The sequence below is a fragment of the Poromitra crassiceps genome, assembly GCF_964638095.1.
Source record: "Poromitra crassiceps genome assembly, chromosome: 30".
In the NCBI taxonomy this organism is placed as follows: Eukaryota; Metazoa; Chordata; class Actinopteri; order Beryciformes; family Melamphaidae; genus Poromitra; species Poromitra crassiceps.
This window is the reverse complement of record NC_139652.1, coordinates 4,881,059-4,904,529: the sequence shown is the minus strand read 5'-3', so window position 1 is coordinate 4,904,529 and position 23,471 is coordinate 4,881,059. Positions and strand designations below refer to the sequence as shown.

The window sequence follows — 23,471 nt, the reverse complement described above, 5'->3', positions numbered from 1 at the left end:
ATAATGGTTTATTGTCAGATGTGGAGGGATTCGGGAAGTCATATTTGTTAACTGAAATTATTTCAGGGATAGGTTGTGGTACTGTAACAGGTTCGTGTCACATTGAGATACACATTTGGCCAAAACCTTAAAAAAATTCTAGATCTGTCTAGATTCTAGATAACTGATGATGTAACGCTACTGTTCTGGGAAACGTTTTAACGAGAGATTTAGCGATTTGTAAACAGGAATTTAACTATGGAAGACCCGTTTCCACCCGGACATCTTTTGGTAGATGGACGTAAACGTAGAACCTGATTGGTTAGCTTAACCTCGCGTCACCAGGCTCTTCTCGGCGGTTAGCTAGACGTAAACGTAGAACCTGATTGGCTAGCTAGACGTATTGGACGTAAACGTGGAACCTGATTGGCTAGCTTGACGTGTTAATGGCGGATACTGACATACTAGTGTTGTGGTACTACTCGCCTGCTATCGGAATGATGTGTTGAGTTTTACATTTCTCAGGATAGACGTTAGTTTCGTAACCGTTTTATCTTAGTTGAGACTCTAAAATGGCCACTTTAGTTCTGGACAACGGAGCTTATACAGCGAAAATAGGATACAGCCACGAAAAAGTCAGGTACGTTATTGACGTTAGCGATTATTATGTCACCACGAGGGAATTTTAACAAACAGACAACATTACATCTGCCCTTAGTAGTACACCACCTCAACTTTTAGAATTGGTTCAATCACCTCGCTACCACTAAGAATGTAGGAATAACTGAAATAAAGGCTGCTGGATCTATTGCGAGTTGAAGAGATATGCAAGGCAACATACACTGTCAGATGACGGATTTTTGGTGAGACAGGTCAGGCATCTGCTTCACCCTCTGAACCAGGGAACACTCACTGTCACAGCTAAAGTCGGATTTTCATAGTAGTCATACATTTTCTCTATCAGTATTGTTACTGTTTCAATTGTTATCTAGAATCATGGCCTTCCAAAGCAATGTGACTGATTTCTATATGAACATTCTGTGGATAAAACACATAAAAAATGGGGGGGGGGGGGGTTTTGGTTGAAAACATAGGAAAATATTGAACACAAAAAACTGAATTTTTGATCATTATGCAGTGCAGTTCCAGCGCAGTCTCGATCGTAGTGTCATCACAGCATCTCCATTATGCCTGTTGGGAAGAGAAAAACAAATCTTAGCGATACTATAACAAATATGACGTCACCACTGCGGCTATAATATAGGAGTGGGCCTGCTAATGTTAACTCTATATGGTTTAAGTAAGCTAGCTAATCAGAGAGCCACCAGAAAGTCTAGTGACGAGGTAATATCACCATACAAATACTGTAATAATATTTGTTGCCTCACTGGTCAATCATTCAGATCGCCCTCCTGTTTTGAAAAGCAGACATCTAGGCTCCTGGCTCATTGCATTGGTCTCATTTATCAACAATGCTGTCAGCCGCCTGCAGTCATTTTATGGAACTCACTTAAAGGGGAATTCCGTTTCTTTTTTACAACCTGGACCTTATATCTAGCTTTAAATATGATTTCAGGCTGTGGTAAGACTGCTTTTAAACGGTTGTTTCATGCAGGAATATCATTTTAAACCCCCCGCTTCCCCGTAGGAAGATGATTATATCTTCGGATCTGCGATTGGACGTCGGAGACAGGTAGGAGAGCGTTTTAACCGCTCGACCACCCCCAAATTTCGTTATGCGACGCTGTTTCAGAGAGAAACTGAGATACAGCGGAACATTATGGGGCTAACCTACGTAGGCTGTGCTCCAACCTTTACCTGGGACGCTGAGGGTGTGTCCTCAGTGCCTACTGCCCAGGTGGGCTTGTCAAAAGGGCCTTTCTGTGTGGAGTTAATTGTTGCCTTTATTGGATCGTTTATATTGAAGAGAATGAGATGCAGGAAAAAATGTTGAGCGAGAGAGATAGAGAGAGATAGGGGGAGGTTGAGAACATGCAACAAAGATAATGGGCTGGATTCGAACCCATGATGTCATGGTTACAGTTATGGTATATGCTTTGGACCCCTGAGCAGCCAGGATGCCCAAATGGTTTGGTTCTGAACCAAAAAATGTACCTCTCTCCCCAGAAACGATCAAATTTACTTTCTTTTTTCCTTTTTCTCCTGAACCAATGTCGTGTAATGCATTTGATTTACCAAATCGGGCCGTTAGGTTTGCTGTTGTCACTGGTTTCTCTGGGCTCGCTGATAAAAAAGCAGCACACGGTTGAATGAAAGAACAAACCCACCAACCGTGTTTATTCAGTTAGTTAGAATCCAGATACAAATGGCTGCATCACCCACGTCTCTCCTCCTCCCACAGCGTCATCCCAAACTGCCAGTTCCGCTCTAAGACCTCCAGGTTAAAGACCTTCACTGCCAATCAGCTGGATGAGATCAAAGATCCTTCTGGTCTCTTCTACATCATGCCCTTCCAGAAGGTGAGTGGTGATAACAACAGCCACAGAGCCTGCAGCTCAGCTGTGGACTGACTCTAGTAGTTTCTGAGTTTCTCTCTCATCCTCTCTCTTGTGTCCTCTCTCCAGGGCTATCTGGTCAACTGGGACGTCCAGAGGAAAGTCTGGGATCATCTCTTTGGAAAGGAAATGTTTAAGGTATTTACTTCACTTATTCTCAAAGGCTGTCTTACAGGAAAGATCCCCCGTCACAGCGTTGTACTAAACATGCTGTGCTCGCCAATAGATCCACTAAAGCCAAGCATCAAATCAAATCATCACGGGCTGCACGATATGAGGAAAAGCTGCGATGTGCACTGTTCAATATTGCGATGACGATATGACCTGCGATAAATAAAAAAAAGCTATAAACAAAAATATTAATGGGTAGGGGTGCTCCGATCCGGCTAAGCCACGATCCGATCCGATTCCTGGGGTCGCGATCCGATTCCAGAATCGATTCTCGATTCCAACGATTCCCGATTCCAGAATCTAGAATCGATTCTCAATTATGTAGTTTTATATTGCAATAACACACAAAGGTAAATCTAAGACAAAAAATGACAAATGTATTAATGCTGAACTTCAAATTCAACTTCTGAAGTATTACAGTCAGGGCCTAAATTCATTTTGCAATATGAGTGTGTTAATTTAAGCATACGTATCAGTAAGTGGCACGGGATTCTCAAAGCCTGTGTTCATACGAACAAAAATGCACTCTTGAAGCTAAAAAAAATCCAAAACCAACAAGTTAATTATTTACATTTTTACTTCAATGTAGAACAGTCATTTCTTACACATGAGATTACTTTTAGCCTTTTAGTCATAACGATTATTGAAAGATATTCCATATTCCAGACTGAAATGTTATAACAGAAGTGGAGTATTGGCCCCAATGACATGAACATTTGGACACTTATTCAGCCGGTATCTTGCATGTTGCGTTCAGGTGCACTGTAAAAAAAAATATATATATATTTTTTGCGATAACACGTGACTTTTGCGATGTGTTCATCGCGCATTTTCATATCACGATGACGATGAAAATACGATAAATCGTGCAGCTCTACGCTGTATGAGTTAAGCCCATTTCTGACCCCATTTGTGAGCCGCACAACTCATTAGAGTCGGGTTGAATTTGAGCTTGGTCGGCCGTCGTTTGCTGCTCAGTGTACAGGAGGCGAGGACGCTTAGCTGCTCAGTGTACAGGAGGCGAGGACCAATTAGCTGCTCAGTGTACAGGAGGCGAGGACCAATTAGCTGCTCAGTGTACAGGAGGCGAGGGTGCTTAGCTGCTCAGTGTACAGGAGGCGAGGACCAATTAGCTGCTCAGTGTACAGGAGGCGAGGACCACTTAGCTGCTCAGTGTACAGGAGGCGAGGACCACTTAGCTGCTCAGTGTACAGGAGGCGAGGACCACTTAGCTGCTCAGTGTACAGGAGGATGGCAGGAGGAAGATGGTGAGTTCTGCCTCCGGGTTATTTTGTAGGCCTTAGAGTACCAGTCAAATCTTTTGGCCCAGAATCCCGTTAGTTAGTGAAGGGCAGAACCAGAAGGCATGAGATAGTGTGCCCTCCGACACTTGACTCTATCTGGTATTCTAATGTAACTCCTCTGGTGTTTGTGTGCTGTGTTGTGGTCACAGGTGGAGTTTGTCGACACCAGCGTCATCATCACAGAGCCTTACTTCAACTTCACTTCCATTCAGGAGTCGATGAACGAGATTCTGTTCGAGGAGTACCAGTTCCAATCGGCTCTCAGGATAAACGGTGAGTAAATACTTAGGAGAGATCAATCCTTGTATGTTCTTCCACTGAATTCTCCGTTCCAAGGCATGCATGATCTTGGATTTTTTTTGCCAATATCTGATATGTCATTGTCGATATTTTCCAACTATTTTGGACGATTCCTGATACTGATATATGTACCCCCCCCCATCTAATTTCAGAGAACATCGAGTCTCTCCTGTAGTGGAATTAACACATTATTATGCCTTCTCTTATGGTGACGGCCCACTGGCAGATGCAGACATAAATATAATGCTTTTCAAAACATACACATTCACTGGGCAAAATATGAAAATAGAAACTACTATATTTTTTATTTATGCAAGACTTTTGTTCAAACAAAACTGTAAGATTCATTCAATCATTGAGTCAACCATTGAGCATTTGGCCATGATTAAAGCATCATTTTATCGGCCTGTCATATCGGCAGAAATGTCCGACATTTAATCTTAAAGCAGGTTTCGCAACTGGTGGGTCGGGACCCAAACATGGGTCCCGGGGCCGTGGGGAAATGAAATAAATAGATAAAGATCTGATGCTGCGCTTTTACTTTGAAAGACACGAAGCAGCGCACGTCCTACTATGGCGACGGCATGGCCCACCCTACTCTGCCTCTGATTGGCTTACCCACCCTACTCTGCCTCTGATTGGCTTACCCTGGTATTTTACCCTAACCTAAAGTCCCATCATGTTGTTTTTCTATTTTGGGGGAAACCGTCCCCCGCAGTTACAGATGCTAATAAATGCTACGCTTGCCTGTTTGTACATTCAGACAGCAGCCTTATTTGACTGTTTCTGCTTACTCTCTACTTTGCTAACTTCTATGCAGTGTTTAGAACTGATTCAGAGGGTGGGGGGGATATCTGTATCTGTTTATTTCATGTTTTTAATAGGGATGCACGATATATCGGCAATCATATCGGTATCGGCCGATGTTAGTCATTTTTTAACATATCGGTATCGGTCCGATGTTGCAATGTTAATATCGGTTATCGGTATCAGCCAAATCCTTCACATTGAGATGAAATAATGCAGTAAATGTATGATTTATGGGCTTTTACAAATGTTTTTGAAATAAAGAAATGTATAACTTTTTCAAATTCAGTGTTTACATGTGTTTTTCAGTATGTACAAAATTGTATTATCATAGAAATGTGTTTTTATACAGATCATATCGACATCGGTAAATATCGGTTATCGGCCATAACAGCAATCTTAATATCGGTTATCGGCATCGGCCAAAATTTTCATATCGGTGCATCCCTAGTTTTTAACAGTGCATGAGGGCATTGTATATTACTGCACTAATTTTGTGAAATAAATTTGAGTGGTATCAAAAAAAATGAAATTTGGTTCGCAACTTAATGAGGAAAAATCTGGGTTCTGAGGCTAGACCAGTAGAGAACCACTGCTTTAAAGCCTTTGTGGGCCGATACCAATGACGTGGCAATATCATCATACATCACTAGTTCCACTGTATCTGTTCAGTCTAGGACTCTGTTCTGCTCGGTGTCACTGTTGTGTCTCTGATCTGTCCGTTCTCCAGCTGGTTCTCTCAGCGCTCATCATTACTTCCACATGAAGCCGTCGGAGCTCTGCTGCTTGGTGGTGGACAGCGGCTTCTCCTTCACCCACATCGCCCCCTACTGCCGCGGCAGGAAAATGCACGAGGGCATCCGCAGGTCAGCTGTGATGGACTGACTGACGGCTGCAGCCACAACATTATCAGCAGCAGCATTGGAAACAACAACAAGCTCACGCTTTGTTTTGCTTTCCAGGATCAATGTTGGAGGGAAGTTACTGACCAATCACCTGAAGGAGATCATTTCATACCGGTAAAGTTACTGACCAATCACCTGAAGGAGGTCATTTCAGACCTTTAAATTTACTAACCAATCACCTGAAGGAGCTCATTTCATACCTGTAAAGTTACTGACCAATCACCTGAAGGAGGTCATTTCATACTGGTAAAGTTACTGACCAATCACCTGAAGGAGGTCATTTCATACTGGTAAAGTTACTGACCAATCACCTGAAGGAGGTCATTTCATACCGGTAAAGTTACTAACCAATCACCTGAAGGAGATCATTTCATACCGGTAAAGTTACTGACCAATCACCTGAAGGAGGTCATTTCATACTGGTAAAGTTACTGACCAATCACCTGAAGGAGGTCATTTCATACTGGTAAAGTTACTGACCAATCACCTGAAGGAGGTCATTTCATACTGGTAAAGTTACTGACCAATCACCTGAAGGAGATCATTTCATACTGGTAAAGTTACTGACCAATCACCTGAAGGAGGTCATTTCATACCGGTAAAGTTACTGACCAATCACCTGAAGGAGGTCATTTCATACTGGTAAAGTTACTGACCAATCACCTGAAGGAGGTCATTTCATACTGGTAAAGTTACTGACCAATCACCTGAAGGAGGTCATTTCATACCGGTAGAACACTTTACTGTCAGCTTTACCTGGTTATCTTTCAGCTGTCAGCATATTCTTCTCTGCCTCTGTTATTTGGCAGAACAGTTATTTCTATGATTCGATGGCAGAATAATTGTTATTTCTATAGAAACAGCAACAGTCTCTCTTCTCCTTCCAGTCAGCTGCATGTGATGGATGAGACCCATGTGATCAACCAGGTAAAGGAGGACGTCTGCTACGTCTCCCAGGAGTTTTACAAGGACATGGAGACCGCACAGTAAGTCCAGATCTCCACCATAAGCACACGAGATAGGAGCTTTAAAGTCCCTGGAAACCAAACGTAAAATTGTGTTTTGAGTTTGTCACACCACAGGAAAATATGTTCTTAACCACCCAGTTGAATTTAAACTGAATTTTATGTCGCCAAAGTATCTAAAACTAGGAGCACAAATTATTATTATTATAACACATTATGTTCTCATTGCGATTCAACTACAAGGCTGTTCCCTGCTGTGAGACTGTGGGGCTGTATGATGTCATCATGCTGCAGCCAGTCTAAATGTTGTAACAAGTATTAAAAATACAGCTACACCAACAGATAGAAAAACATGAGCATATTATGCGTTTAATGTACATACAAACAAAGAACTGCCGCGATCAGACTTTTGAAACACGCATTTAAAAAAATCGCGATTTGTGTCTCCTTGGAGCTCGAGGTCGCTCCCGACCCCGCTTCCTCAACTGCAGCCCGAATGTGGGCACTGGGCAGCAGTGTAGTTGGGCTGGAATAGATAAATCAATTTATGATTGATTAAATTTTTATGACATGATAAGGTTGTAACATAATGAGCCATAAGTCCCGCCCACTTCAACCGCAGCCTCAGCAAACAGTCAAAACAGGGAAGTGGCAATATTTAGGATTTGGGTTGAAACTAATGTCTACAACTTTCTGATGCTGACAATTAGGTACATAAGACCCTAAATTACATAGCTGGAAGGTTTTTGGTGCATTTTTCTTGCCAGGGTCTTTAACCTTTACTCACACTGGCTCTCTGCTAAACACAATAGACTGCATTCCTGATCGCACGGGAGGCGTTCTCTAGACTGAACAATGAGAGGTGTTGCAAGTTGCATTAGCAGAATAACCTGCTGTAATTGTGTGTTGTTGCTATGCAACCGTTACACCTGGGGGGCAGCTGGTTTCGTGCAAAATCATGAGAATCATGATCACATGACAAATGCCCTGCAATCTATTGGTTTGAGCACCAATCAGCAGCGTCCTATGAGGCAGCTACGGGGTGACCTTTTGGTGTGACGTCAGCGAGAAGCGAGCCCGTGATTGACGGATGGTTCATCCAATCACCTGCCAGGTATTTTTTGAAAAAAACATCTTCCCAAACAACAAACCACAGGAATTAAAGGGGCTCCTCAATGAAAAGAAGGGAGTGTTCATGCCAGGGGGCAGCAAAGACGACAGGAAACGCATCAAAAAGCAACTTAAAACCAAGATCAGAGAGTGCAAAGCTGCCTACAAAAACAAAGTGCAAAATTATTTTAAAGAAACACTATAACCAGTTATAAACCAAACAAAGACATAATGACCGTTGATAATGATCTCACTTTTGAAATGATTTAAATAATCTTTACTGTAGCTTTTGACACGTGACTTTTCGGCGCAGCAGAAAGCGGCATTGGCCAGTAGAGACAGTATACCAGCTGTTAATATGCTGATTTCTGTACACCAGCTGTTAATATGCTGATTTCTGTACACCAGCTGTTAATATGCTGATTTCTGTACACCAGCTGTTAATATGCTGATTTCTGTACACCAGCTGTTAATATGCTGATTTCTGTACACCAGCTGTTACTGATTTCCGTGGACTTGAAACGGGTCAACTCGAGGAAAGCAAGCGGGCCAGACGGCATCAGAGGCTAAATGCTTTTATGCTCCTGTCTGTTTGTACTTCTGTAACACTTTGAGATGTTCTTGCAAATGGAAAGTGCAATACAAATAAAAAGTATTATTATTATTATTATTATTATTATTATTATTATTATTATTATTATTAAGGCACTAAGGGTGTGTGCAGAACAGCTGTCACTGAACAATGGGGTCATTCCAGATTTATGGAAGAAGTCGCTGGTGATCACGTACCCAAAAACAACAGGCCAAAGGGAAAACGACCTCCGCCCCGTAGCCCTTACACCGGTCCCTATGAAATGCATGCAGAAAATCATTCAAAAACACCTCTCTGATGTCTCATCCCTGCTAGAGCGTACCAATTTGCATATAGAGCCTCCAGAGGTGTCGAGGACACATTACTGGTCATGTAAAAAAAAAAAAAAGAACACTTAGAACAAGCAAAGTTTTATGTCCATTGATTTCAGTAGCGCATTCAACAATATACAACTGCACCTCATGGTGGAGAAGCTGGTGAACATGGGGGGGGGGGGGGTCAACCCTGTACTGAGGGGAAAGTGAAAAGGCAGCGCTTGCCCCTCCCTCATTACCACCACTGGGGTGCCCTTGAGCAAGGCCCTTAACCCCCCAACCAGCTACTCTGTGGCCAGCAGATCAGACTGTGGTTGTACTGATCAGCTTCCAGGTATGAGTGTGTGTGTGAATGTGAACAGGGCGCTCCTGAAAAAGAGAGTATTGCTCTCAGTGAGACTCCCCTGGATAAATAAAGGTAAAAACAAAACAAAAAACGACCAACGGATAACATGTAAAAAAAAAAGTGTGGTGTTTGCTGGTTGAATGAGGACTGTTGTGTGTGATGTGTTGTCAGGTTGAAGGGGGAGGAGAACACTATGATGAGGGATTACGTTCTGCCAGATTTCAGCTCCATCAAGAAGGGTTTCTGCAAGGTGGGACCCCATGATTATTACCGCTGTGTGATTGGCCCCAGAATACTGTACAGAATACAACCTCACCGCTCCCATGCACCGAGTGGTGAACTCAGTCTGTGGCCGCGGAATATTTGGTGTTTCCTTGACGTCATTGTCCCCTCCCCTTCTTGCCTTCTCTGTGCCAGCCGGCAGAGGAGATGGTCTTCACCGGAAAGTACAAGACAGGAGAGCAGATCCTGAGACTGGCCAACGAGCGCTTTGCCGTCCCCGAGATGCTCTTCCACCCGTCGGACATCGGAGTCCAGGAGATGGGCATCCCCGAGGCCATCGTCCACACCATCCAGGCCATGCCCGAAGGTCAGAGAGCATGTCATCTTTTCAAACGGACGCACGCGTTGGCTCCCGAAATTCGCAAATGCTCCCACTAGGGATGTTCATTTTGAAAATTTTCCAAAATCGATAATCGGTGAAAATTAACGATCAATTATCGATTATCGATCATATTAATACTTAGAAAATTTTCAATATTTTCAATATATTTTTTTGTTTTTGTTTTTGTTTTTACAAAATGAATGCCTATGGCAGAAAATACGAAAGACAACGTGTTCTCCTCAATGAACTCTTTATTTCAATGTGTCTCCTCTCCAACACTGCAGTCCCCGGCGCATGCCGGTGTGAATTTCCCATGTTTAAAACAGTTTTGTTGGCACAAAGGCCCATGCCCAGCCAGAAAACTAGAGACTATATGAAGCTCCACCTCACGTTAGTCGGCTGTGCAATGGAGTGGGGCGAGGAGGAACGAATTCCACCCAAACCTAGTCCAAAAAAAAAAAAAAAAAACATTTTTTTTTTAAATAATTAAAAAATCGATCCAAATGCCACAGGATCGATTCCAATCCTTAACGATCAATTATCGATTTTCGATAATTGATGAACATCCCTAGCTCCCACCCAGGGTAGGAAATTAGCGGAGGCTCGGGGCCAAAATGCCCCTAAAAACCCTCAAATTGCCCTTGGGATTGGGGCAATGGGGGCTTTTAAATGCCCCCTACAATGAAGAGTTTAATCCTTTTATGTATTTTAACATTATCCTTCTGCATTTGCAAAGCGCGACTTGAAAATGGCCAGCTGGGCATCCGTACCTTCACACATCTCCCGCCCCCCTCCTCCTACTAGCGTTATTTACCTCAGTGACAGGCAGCGCAAGCTAGCTGGCCAGCTAGTTCACTAGCTAACATTAACTTAAGAACGTGTGAACATTTTTTTAATACGCAAACCACCCGTTAAGTCACGACTACAAACAGATCAAAATGATATAGAAACAGTCGCTGACCCTCTCTCGCTCTGTCCAGGGCCTAAGAAAGCTGTCAGTCTACTGTTGATATACTGCATGCTTTTTGTCTTTTGCAATAGGGCATGTTATTTGAAAGATTTTTGCCAAGTACATTACATAATATGCCAGACAATCAACAGTGTTGTTGAGATAGGAAATGAGGATTTTAAACTGATTGTTTATGAACTTTTAGAAATAAAATATGCTTGGATAAGAGTCATTGACTGGTCTAAGGCCGGGCTATTCAATTGGCGGCCCACGCCCCCTGTGTGCACAAGTTGAGTATCACTGCTTTAAACAGTTCAGTTATTATTTTTTATAATGAAGATTTAGCAGCTACGAGCAACTTTTTCGATTGTTATTAAACAGTATAATTACAATATTGATGCATCACATCTTACCTATAATAGTAGCTGAGATCAAAGCCATGTGAATTGGAGATTGCTCCCTTGGATGATTATTAAGTCTGTGTCTGTCTAAACTCGCGTCAACAGGGGGCTCTCTCTCTCTCTCTCCTTACCGCCGGCCCGGCTACCCGGAAGTGAAACCCGGAAGTGAAACGCAGCTGCCTGCCTCGCCGTTTGCGCTGCCTAGCAACATAACATAAACAATGTGAACGCCACGCATATTCTCGCGAACATCTCTAGTTATATTCTAACAGGTTTTTTGGAAGTTATTTTGTGGTTATGGCCGAAGTGGCTGCTGCAAACCGTTTCATTTCACTTCCTGATCTTCCCTGGCCACAGCAGCCTACACTGGCCGATTCACTCGGGGCTCAAGCGAGACTACTCTGCGTAGGTCTCGTCGACTATTAGAGGTAAGATGTGATGCATTGATATTAAATTTATACTGTTTAATAACAATCGAAAAAGTTGCTCGTAGCTGCTTTAATAAATAACAACAATAAAAACATTGTTATCGGCATCCGGTATTGGCCCTGAATTTCACAATCGGTGCCTCCCTAATTAAATCCCATTACATTTTTGTTGTTTTTTAAAATACAAACTTCACAGTATCAAACATGGCTTGAATTGAACTGCTGTCCTGGGTCACAAAGATGGTCTCAAATGAAAAAGCCGTGGATGTGACAGATGTGACAGTAGGGTTAGGGTTAGGGATGTGACGGTGACGGTAAACTGCAAAGGATTATTTCCTGGAGGAGACTTCATTTCTTCCTGTGAGCGGAACGTAACACAGTGCTGAAATGAAAACACTCGACTCTGCTCAATGAGATCAGGAACGAACAGAAAGTTTGACCAAAAATAAACAAAGGCTTCTGGTTTACTCTGATGCATTATCTCAGTCTGTGGAAGTAGTTTTTCATACATTAACTAAACACTGGTGTATAAAGTAGTAGAAAACCATACTTAAGTAAAAGTAAAGATATCTTCCCAGAAAAAGACTTTGGTAAAAGTCAGTCACTCATTAGAATATTTGATATTATAAACATATTATAAACATTAGAATATTACTTGAGTATAAGTTTTAAAGTACTTGATATTTTCTGTACTTAAGTATCAAAAGTAATTTTCTGATATTAAATGTACTTAACACGTTCACTGCCAACGACGTGTTAACACGTTTTCAGAATCCAGCTGTTGACTGCCAACGACGTGTTAATTTTTTTTTTTTGACGGTGGGATGTGCATCTAACCCTTTTACATCTCTTATATAAGTATTGGACGTGTACAACGTGTACAACCAGGCCCGGTTCTACGGGGGTGCAAAAGCATGCATTGCACCCTTATTTTAATTGTTTGCATGCTCAGTTGAAAAAATCATTAAAAAAAAAAAAAAAAAAAAAAATCATTAAAAAAAAAAAAAAAAAAAAATCATAATCATAATCATAATAATATAAAACATTGGTAACGAACCATCAACCATATTCTATTTGCCAGTTTTCATTCGACAGTAATTAAATAAAATATCTGCTTTTGTTCACAAACTTCACTGTCACTGTCAAGTGCACGTGACTTTGCTGCACGTTCATTGCGTGTTTTCACGTTACGTCACGTCAAGATGGCACCCGCAGTCTTTGCAACCAGCAGCATGCTAGCTATTCGATCAAAGGGAATAAATGGATCATGGATATTCGGAGATGGTGTAAACCTTTGCAACCGAACACCACCAGTGCCTCCACAACTGCAGACACTAACGTTACCGATGGCGAGACTCCAGCCGAAAAAGCTAACTTAGCTGGGGCGCCTGCTACTCGCAGCCGTGCATCACTCCCACCTGATGAGCATCCGCCTTCACCCCCAGACCAGACGCCTGTCTCGTCCCAAACACCGCCACCACCCCTCGGAAGCCAGGCTCGTCAAGTAACGTTACCGGATGACTTAGGAAAGAAGAACCACTGCAAGTACGTTTACACAAGTACCCAGCAAGTCTATTCAGTGGAGTAAAGCGTTCATTTTGCAGTTCATGGTTTAAGAACAGAGAATGGTTAGAATATTCCTGCAAAAAAGATGCCGTGTTTTGCTACGCGTGTAGACATTTCGGATTTGGCCATAATAATAATGCAGATGCCTTCATCGCGAGTGGGTATAACAACTGGCGCCATGCTCTTGTCCGTGATAAAGGACTGGGAAGGCATGAAGCAAGCAAAGAACACATGACATCAGTGGCGTTGTGGAAGGAGAGGCTTCGGAGAGAAGAGGCTGGGACGGAGGTTTGTACACTTGTGAATGAAGACCAGCTTGAGAGAAACCGCACTTATGTGAGCGCTATTTTGGACATCATTCAATTTCTAGCTGTAAACCAGCTGCCTTTCCGTGGCTCTGTTGATGCGTTGGATACAAGAGGTGAGACAAGTAGTGGTCTTTTTTTAGCATTGATGGATTACACACTTAAAAAGGACAAGGACTTAAAGAATATTTTTGATACCATCCCCGCCAATGCCTCATACACATCAAATCATATACAAAATGAAATAATGGAACTTATGAGTAAAATCATAACTGAGGAAATTGTAAATGAAATAGGAGAAGATGGGTGGTACACATTAAAAGTGGACGGCACCAAAGACCCCACTGGATGTGAAAATATCTCAATAGTGCTTCGCTATGTGGATAAAAGCACCAACAGTGTGAAAGAGAGACTTGTTTCAATGGCAACTACTAAACAATGTGATGCCAGGTCTCTGACTCAACTCGTTTTGTCACAGTTGGAAGACATTGGATTGAATACACAGAAGATTCTAAGCCAGTGTTACGATGGGGCAAGTGTCATGTCAGGTGTACATGGAGGGATGCAGAAAATCGTACAGGAAGAACTACAGAGGGAAGTGCCTTATGTGCACTGTTTTAATCACCAGCTTCACCTGGTCATAGTGCATGCCATGTCATCTGAGAACACATTGGAGAACTTCTTCAGTGTGTGTAACTCTCTCTACAAGTTCTTCAGGAAACCTACAGTAGCTGCAGTCTACACAGGAGAGAAGTTGAAGCGACTGCTTGAGCAACGGTGGACTGGCCACCTGGCCACAGTGAAAGTGATCATGAAGTCCTGTGATGACATTGCCCACCTGCTTCGTGAGATCGAACGCACACCGACCAGTGGAACAGATGTGCGAATTGAGGCCACCGGGCTTTTGAAGGCCATTAGCGAGCCCAGTTTCCACTTTATTGCCTGTATGACACATCAGATATTGAGTTTGCTGGAGCCCCCCAACAATTCACTTCAAGCTAAATCCACTGACCTCTACACTGGTGTCCAACTTGTCCAAAGTGCTCTTGCATGTGTGAAAGAACTTAGAAGTGACAGTAAGTTTGACACACTTTGGGAGAAATGCACAAAAGAGAGAGAGACGACAGAACCTTCCGCTGCCCCTCCACCGAAACGACGAAAAGAAAAGATGAGTCACTTGAGAGACTTTGTGGTGGATACACCAGTTGGTCACCGTCACCAAGATGTGGGAGAGAAGACAGAGTGCAAAAGGCTGTATTTCAGTACTCTGGATGCTGTAGTGGGAGAAATGACTGCTAGATTTAGTGAAAGAAATAGCCAACTAGTACAGGCCCTGTCTGCCCTACACCCAGAGAGTGAACATTTCATGGATGTAAACAAAGTGAGGCCACTGTTGGACTTGACAGGGACAGAGGTCAAAGAAGCGGAGTTTACTGTGGCACAGCGCTTTCTGCAGGATGAAATGGCCAAATCTGACACAAGCTGGACAACACAGGACATTTTGAAAACATACAGCAAGTCTCTGGCGGCTATGCCAACTGTCATAGAAACACTGAAGCTCAGCTTAACCTTTGGTGCATCAACTGCATCATGTGAAAATTCATTCTCAACATTGAAAAATGTGTTCAGTGAACACAGAAGGAGCATGTTGCATGGAAGAAAAGCCCATCTGATTCAGATTGCTGTTGAGAAGGACCTCGCCAAAAAGTTCACTGGAGAGTGGAAGGAGAAACTGCTGAGAAAATTCAACACATCTTCAAGGAGGCTGCAGCTCTACTGAATGAGGGTAAGAAACAGTTTTTTTATTATTATTTTATTGTATTAAGTGTTATATTCATTATTATTAGATGATTCTGTTTCCTATACAACCAGTAAGCTATATAGACCTAGATGTTTAATAATGCTATTAAAATTATACTGTACCACTAAGTGGGCCTATAGTTTATCTATTTAAAATCTAATCCCATTTTACTGTGCCCTGTGTTATTTATTATGGGCTTCATTTAACCTTTGCCATCTCTCTGTCCAATAAGGTTCTTCCGGGGCCCCCTGGTGGTGTCAGTGTGCCACTATCCTGGAAGCTTTTGCTGTGGTATGGCGATTTCTACAGGATGAAGTGGAGCAATTAGACATCAAATGGACAACACAGGACATTTTAAGAGACCCTGGCAGCTATGCCTTCTGTGACAGAAAGACTGAAGCTCAATGCATGTGGTTGGTTACAGGATGTATTCTATATAAAAAAAAACTACGGTAACTAAAGATGGATGGATACAAGTGACACTTAAAAAATAATCACATTTGGTCACAGATGACTATAGGGAAAGAACACACCACTTTTTCATACAGACACAGAGCTTTCTAGACAAGCACCTCTGTCTAGTTCTTCTGACACTTTATTTTGACTACAGTATTTACAGTAGAGATGTTCTGCCTGATGGTAAGGGAGTAATTAAAAAAAAATATTGACTAGCCCAGAAATGTAGCCTAGTAGAGTGTTTTGTTTAAGAAACATATTGGATGCTCCTCACTTGCTGTTTTATATTATTGTGAATGTGCTCAGTTGTCAAGGCAGCTGGCTTTCTCAGGTGATTAGTGTAGCTAAACTGTCAAGGGGCATGGAGAGATGTGGTTGGTTACAGGATGTATTCTATATTAAAAAAAACTAACTAAAGATGGATGGATACAAGTGACACTTAAAAAACAATCACATTTGGTCACAGATGACTATAGGGAAAGAACACACTACTTTTTCATACAGACACAGCTTTCTAGACAAGCACCTCTGTCTAGTTCTTCTGACACTTTATTTTGACTACAGTACAAAAATGACCCACTTCTATATCATTGTGGCAGACTTACCTTTGTTAGAGCTTTTTATTTTCATTACATTGTTGTTCACATTATTAAGCTGCATAGCCAGGCTTACTGTATAGTGTACAGACAGTCAGACACCACACTTTGTGAACTCAAGTCACAATATTTCCTGTGTCTTACAGTATTTACAGTAGAGATGTTCTGCCTGATGGTCAGGGAGTAATTTAAAAAAAATATTGAGTAGCCTAGTAGAGTGTTGTATGTTCTGAAAGATTTATGTTATAATATTATTTGCTAAAACACTTTACAGCATTTAAAGAGATTATTTGGTCTTACCAAAGGTACAATGAAATCTCCATGCTGCAGCTGCACACTTACTCTTCAAACTTGAATTATAATTGTTGTTTCTATTTTTCTTTGGCACCTATATGTAAGGTTGAGATAATTCTATTATCATTATATGGTCCAAATATTTCAGTAAAGCACTTGAAACACTTGAAATATTCTTGCTTGGGTGGTATCATTCTACTTGAAATGATGGTAAAATGCATTATTTTTAGTAAAATAACATGTCAAATTTTTCGGGCCCAGCCGAAGGCCGGGCATCTGCACCCCCTGCTATCTAGGATGCACCCTTAGTCATCTTGTTCTGGAACCGGCCCTGTGTACAACCCATTCCACCGACCCATTAAGTGGCGACAAGGAAGGAGGAAGGCAAGCAAAAAGCAGTGTGACGAAGCCATTCTCATGAAAATGGATTGGCGAAAACGCTTTCGTTTTCGCGCTGATTGCTGGCAGTGCGGGATTGCAAATTTGCATAATAGATCACGGATGGAACACACTTTGAAACACGCAGCATAAATATGACCAAGAATCGCAAAAGCTTGATCAAAGCTCTCAACCAAAACTCCAAGAAGCGAGCGAGTCCAACCAGACTTCCTCAAAGAGCGGCCGCTCAGACAGGCACAGCCGCACAGCAGCTGCAAAGCAGTGAGACTGGTGACAAGCTTGTGACACGGCCGCTGGCTACAGCCAAGAGGAACGCCCACGGAGGGAGGAGTTGGAAGCAGAGGGGAGTTTCCTGCTGTTATGGAGGAAATTACTGTTCAAAACTATTGTTTAGGTCTTACTGATGCCAAAAATGAATGGTTAAAGTGACTGTTCTATCGAATTTCACAAAAAGCCGTTTATCTCGGAATAATTTTTCTGACACTGAAACCATGCTGTATTCAACTGCTAATGCTTACATAACTACTAACTCTACAAACTAACTCTTTTAGACAGAGAAAGCACACATTCTATTAGTTGTTTTGAGATATTGTGTGTTCACAAAATCTTAGCAGAAAAGAATCCTCGGCTCTTGTAAAATGAGCCAGAATCCTCAAAAAAAAACCTGGCAGAACCTACCTACAGCATTGAAAAAAGGGCTGGCAGTCAATGTGTTAAGTATTGAAAGTAAAAAGTACAAGTAAATGCTGCAAAAAAAATCAAGCAAAAGACATCCCTGGCCTGGGCTTAAGGGGAAGTGTATTTCTTCTTCTTGACTTTTATCGCCGCTGGCAAACAATGTTATGTTGCATTACAGCCACGAAATGGAATGGCGTGTGGATTGTGATTCGTGATTAACGTAACTTGCAAACTAGGAGCACTGATTTGCCAAACCTGATTGCTTGCAGGCTACGCAATTTCTTCTGATTTTACTTTGTAACTAAGATGCTTGGGGGAAATGTAGTGGAGTAAAAGTATCCATTTTATTTGAGAAATGTAGTGGGGTAAAAGTGAAAGTTGACAGAAATATAAATACTCAAGTAAAGTACAGATACTCAGAAAAAATACTTAAGTACAGTACTTGAGTATTTATACTTAGTTACATTACACCACTGCTAAACACTAGTGTGTGCGTGCGTGTCTGTGTGTGTGTGTGCGTGTCTGTGTGTGTGTGCGTGTCTGTGTGTGTGAAGCTGCTAACATTGTCCTCTGCCTTCAGAGATGCAGCCCCACTTCTACCAGAACATCATCGTGACTGGAGGGAACAGTTTGTTTCCGGGCTACAGAGAGCGGCTGGAGGCGGAGCTTCGATCCCTCAGCCCTGCCCACCTCCCCGTGTCCGTACTACTGCCTACAAAGTAAGATGCCATGCCCCCCACCGCGTTATTTCGAATCCCACACAGGTTACGCAAAAACCACGCCCTGTGCCCGCCTACGCAGCAGTCAAGCGCCGGGATTGGCCAGGAGCAAGTATTTTGTCTTCTTTTGACAGCTGGAATCTCCCACACCACAAACACTTCACGGCGGTGAAGTCCAGCGATTTCATGAACCAACTGAATTGCTCTTGATAGCGGACATTGAAATGAATTATTAGTGTATTAACGCCAATGAAAACGTAACACAAGCTTTTAACACACAATCGATTTTTAAACATTTATTTCAAAACATCATTGTAAAATTCAGGCGTTTAGCCAAAGCTTCAATAACAGAGTTCAGCTGACAGTTTAACCTGCAAATGAAAAATATAAAAAATGTAAAATACAATAGGCTACAAGTTTGATATCTGACTGGAGCCACAGCTCCCTCTGTGCTCCCTCTGTGTAAAGGTGGAAAGACTGGACCTCAGCAGTGAGCGCAGTTGATCCAACATGGCGGCCCACAGACTGAGATAGTGCACTAGCCTAGAAGTTATTAAAGGAACACTCCGCCCATTTTCAACCATCTTTGTATCATTAGAACATCAGTAGTATATCAGAAAACTGTAAACTGTTTTGAAGTCTGTCATTTAATTTGACAGTTATTGAGTGTTAAAGTGTGGACCAGTGACATCACTGGTCCACATTAACTCAAATTAATAACTCATTAACTCAAATCAACTCTCAATAACTGTCAAACTACACAGGTTACGCAAAAACCACGCCCTGTGCCCGCCTACGCAGCAGTCAAGCGCCGGGATTGGCCAGGAGCAAGTATTTTGTCTTCTTTTGACAGCTGGAATCTCCCACACCACAAACACTTCACGGCGGTGAAGTCCAGCGATTTCATGAACCAACTGAATTGCTCTTGATAGCGGACATTGAAATGAATTATTAGTGTATTAACGCCAATGAAAACGTAACACAAGCTTTTAACACACAATCGATTTTTAAACATTTATTTCAAAACATCATTGTAAAATTCAGGCGTTTAGCCAAAGCTTCAATAACAGAGTTCAGCTGACAGTTTAACCTGCAAATGAAAAATATAAAAAATGTAAAATACAATAGGCTACAGCACATAGGCCTAGCTCCTCCCCCCCCCAGGCCAGCCGTTTGTTCCAGGCCAGTGAAGTCCCAACAATCTACAAAAACATGCAATAATATAAAATCATAGATAAAAAGTTGAATCATACACAATAAATAAAACCAAAAGTAAAGGGTTAGCCTTCCCAATGGCCAAGGGCAGCATCTGTTATTGTGGCCTCATAATAAGCACTGAGGCGGGTGGTCAGAAAGTCAAATAACATTAAAATACATTGTATACTTTGGTGCGATGTAGGAGTTTGTCTTTCAATATCCTCATTGCAGCCTCGCTTGGTGTTGTTGCTTCTCACAGGAATGGTGTCCCTGTAACAGAGAGCCCAACATGAGCGCCTGGCCAATCCCGGCGCTTGACTGCTGCGTAGGCGGGCACAGGGCGTGGTTTTTGCGTAACCTATGTGGGATTCGAAATAACGTCCCCCCCACCCCCTCTCCGACCAATACACACAGACTATTACTCTACTACAGTGGTTCTCAAACCTTTTTGGCTGATTTCTGAATCCAAGTTTTCCACAACATTTTGCTTAGAAAACTGCAAGAGAAAACTACAGCATAAATGATGCAATGAATGAATGATAACCCACCTTTCGAGGAATATAACATTACAAAATAAGAAATGGAGTATAAGAGTTGCAATTAGTGCCTCCTGAGCACATTTATTTTAATGTTTCATTTATTTTTTATGATTTATTTGTTTATTTATGGTTTTCCATTTTCACCTTTCTCTCAAGTACCCCCTCCTGTACCTCCATGTACACTAGTTTGGGAACCACTGCTCTAGTACCACTGCAGTGTTTGCAGCACTCACTCCTAATGGTTTATTTGTGATTGTTACTAAGCCGTTGCTCGAGTTTAACTCATTAATAATTAACCACTCACTACTGATAAGCGTTTGCTTGTGTTAAACTCATTAATAAATGCCTAATTAGTCTTCACTAGTGTTGAATTGTCTTGTTCCTGCAGTCCAATCTGTTTCCCGTGGGAAGGAGGGAAGCTGCTGGCCCAGAACCCGGACTACGACGAGATGGTGGTGACCAGGGAGGACTACGAGGAGAACGGACACTTCATCTGTGAAGACAAGTTTGATATCTGACTGTACGATGAGATGGTGGGGACCAGGGAGGACTACGAGGAGAACGGACACTTCATCTGTTTAGACAAGTTTGATATCTGACTGTACGATGAGATGGTGGGGACCAGGGAGGACTACGAGGAGAATGGACACTTCATCTGTGAAGACAAGTTTGATATCTGACTGGAGCCACAGCTCCCTCTGTGCTCCATCTGTGTAAAGGTGGAAAGACTGGACCTCAGCAGTGAGCACAGTTGATCCAACATGGCGGCCCACAGACTGAGATAGTGCACTAGCCTAGAAGTTATTAAAGGAACACTCCGCCCATTTTCAACCAGCTTTGTATCATTAGAACATCAGTAGTATATCAGAAAACTGTAAACTGTTTTGAAGTCTGTCATTTAATTTGACAATTATTGATTGTTAAAGTGTGGACCAGTGACATCACTGGTTCACATTAACTCAAATTAATAACTCATTAACTCAAATCAACTCTCAATAACTGTCAAACTAGATGAATGACAGAATGTTTGACAGTTATTGAGAGTTGATTTGAGTTAATGAGTTATTCATTTGAGTTAGTGTGGACCAGTGATGTCACTGGTCCACACTTGAACACTCAATAACTGTCAAATTAAATGGCAGACTTCAAAACCGTTTACAGTTTTCTGATATACTACTGATGTTCTAATGATACAAAGCTGGTTGAAAATGGGCGGAGTGTTCCTTTAACGGTTTCACCGGAATTCTGTTGCTAGGGAAGAGTTTGGACTCGAGTTGATTTCCTGTCGGTTATGGTTTGCCAATACAATAACTGTCAGGAAATAAACTTGAGACCAAACTGTTCCCTAGCAACAGAATTCCGGTGAAACAACAGAGCTTGAGTTTTTCTAGTCTGATGTACTTAACAGTAGGAGTGAACATCTTCATTTTAAAAGCGTCTGCCTTTACAATGCAAAAACCAATTCAGACAAGTGATGTGAAAAAAACCTATGTTTGTTTAAACCATGTTTTATGTTATTTCAGTCCTGACTGTGCCAATAGACTCACATTACTGCGACATTGGAGCCACAATGGACTCTTTCCATTCCACACTTCTTCATTTTATATGCAGTATTTATAGGTTGAATCAGCGTGATGTCACAACCACCCATAAATGTGGAACCGGAGCAGTTAACTAGTATGTAGTCTCACTGGCCAGCCTCCCCTCCCTTCCCCGAGGAGTCTGGCTGCAAGGAAACAGGCTGCTGGCATAAGCCCCTGCTCTACAGCTGCTCTCCCACTCGAGTCGTCCATTTCAGTCGCTGCCGGATTTCTGCTCCTTTCTGCCTATGTTTGAATCTGGTTTTCTATTTTGACACTTATGAGCACTCAGTGCAGACTCAGAGTAGTTAACTGTTTCTTTAATGATTAATACATGTCAGTTCGTGAATATATTAGTTAATCATTAGATAGTTGCTGATTAGTCGGTCAATTCCTGAATAGAGTGGTTAATGATTAGTCAATGTGAAAATAATAATATTAATAATTGAAAACAAAATATTAAAAATATATATATATACCCCCTCCCCCCAACACCACCACCATATCAATTGGGTTAGGGTATGGTCGTGGTTAAGAAAACCCTAATCTTAACCACATCTATTTGACTTGCTGCATGTTCTGTGTGTTTGAGCTGAGCTGTAGTCCAGTGGTGAAAGACCATGCCTTCCAACCCAAAGGTTTGTGGTTTGAATCCCGGTACGGCCACTAAAACCTTTTCAAGTCTTTCATTGGGAAAGCCATAACAAAACTGCCTAGAGATCCATTGTAAGTTACCTAGGCTGATAGTCTAGGGGTTAAGGCGATCACCTTAACAGACCGCATTGATATGCGGAGAAGTGCAGGTTTGATTCCTGCAGGGGATTTGAAGTCGTCTCCCCACCCCTCCATCTCCCTCCCTCCTCCCCCTACCCCTCCCTCCATCTCCCTCCCTCCTCCCCCTACCCCTCCCTCCATCCCATCCCCCCCTCCCTCCTCTGCCATCTCCCGGCCTCCTTCCTTCACCGTGTTCTCACTCAACCACTCTCACCATCTCTGCAGGGACTGTGCCTGCTCCCCTCTCCTCTGCGGGTCAGTCCCTGCAGAGATGGTAGTAGAGTGGTTGAGTGAGAACAGGGTGAGAGGAAGGAAGCCGGGAGATACATACATAGATGGCAGAGGAGGGAATTTTGTTGGAGGACGGGCTGGAGGAGAGGATGGATGGACAGGTTGGAGGGGAGGTCAGACAGTGGGGATGGGTGGACAGGTTGTCCTCTCCTGCCTTGTCCTCTGCGATGGCTTAGTCCTCTCTCCCTCTCTCTCCTGCCTTGTCCTCTCTCTCCCTCTTCTGCCTTGTCCTCTCTCTCCTCTCTCCTGCCTTGCCCTCTCTCTCCTGCCTTGTCCTCTCTCTCCTCTCTCCTGCCTTGTCCTCTCTCTCCTGCCTTGAAGTCCTCTCTCCTGCCTTGTCCTCTCTCTCACCCCCCACGATGGATCTCTAGGCAGTTTTGTTATGGCTTTCCCTAACAAACGACTCAAAAAGGTTTTATTGTCCTTAATAAACAGATCACTATTCAAAACTTGACAAAACTGAACTAAACCAAACACATACAGTAGGCTAAGCCCCTGCAAATGGGTCCAGTTACAGTATGTAGGCAGCAGTCCTGGTGCCTTCCCCTGTCAGAAGCAGGGACATTAATCCCCCATTGAAGGATG

The 23,471-nt window shown here is 42.5% G+C and overlaps 1 protein-coding gene across 1 annotated transcript; it reads left to right on the top strand.

Moving 5' to 3' along the window:
* Positions 1-449: 449 nt before the first annotated feature.
* actr6 (actin related protein 6) lies at positions 450-21,218 on the top strand. Its single transcript, XM_083663236.1, has 11 exons — positions 450-619; positions 2,342-2,459; positions 2,565-2,633; positions 4,120-4,243; positions 5,808-5,943; positions 6,040-6,096; positions 6,870-6,968; positions 9,481-9,559; positions 9,727-9,898; positions 18,367-18,505; positions 20,630-21,218. Exons 1-11 carry the CDS (start codon positions 552-554, stop codon positions 20,757-20,759), a joined length of 1,191 nt encoding a protein of 396 aa, XP_083519362.1. The 5' UTR covers positions 450-551; the 3' UTR covers positions 20,760-21,218.
* The last annotated feature ends 2,253 nt before the right edge of the window (positions 21,219-23,471 follow it).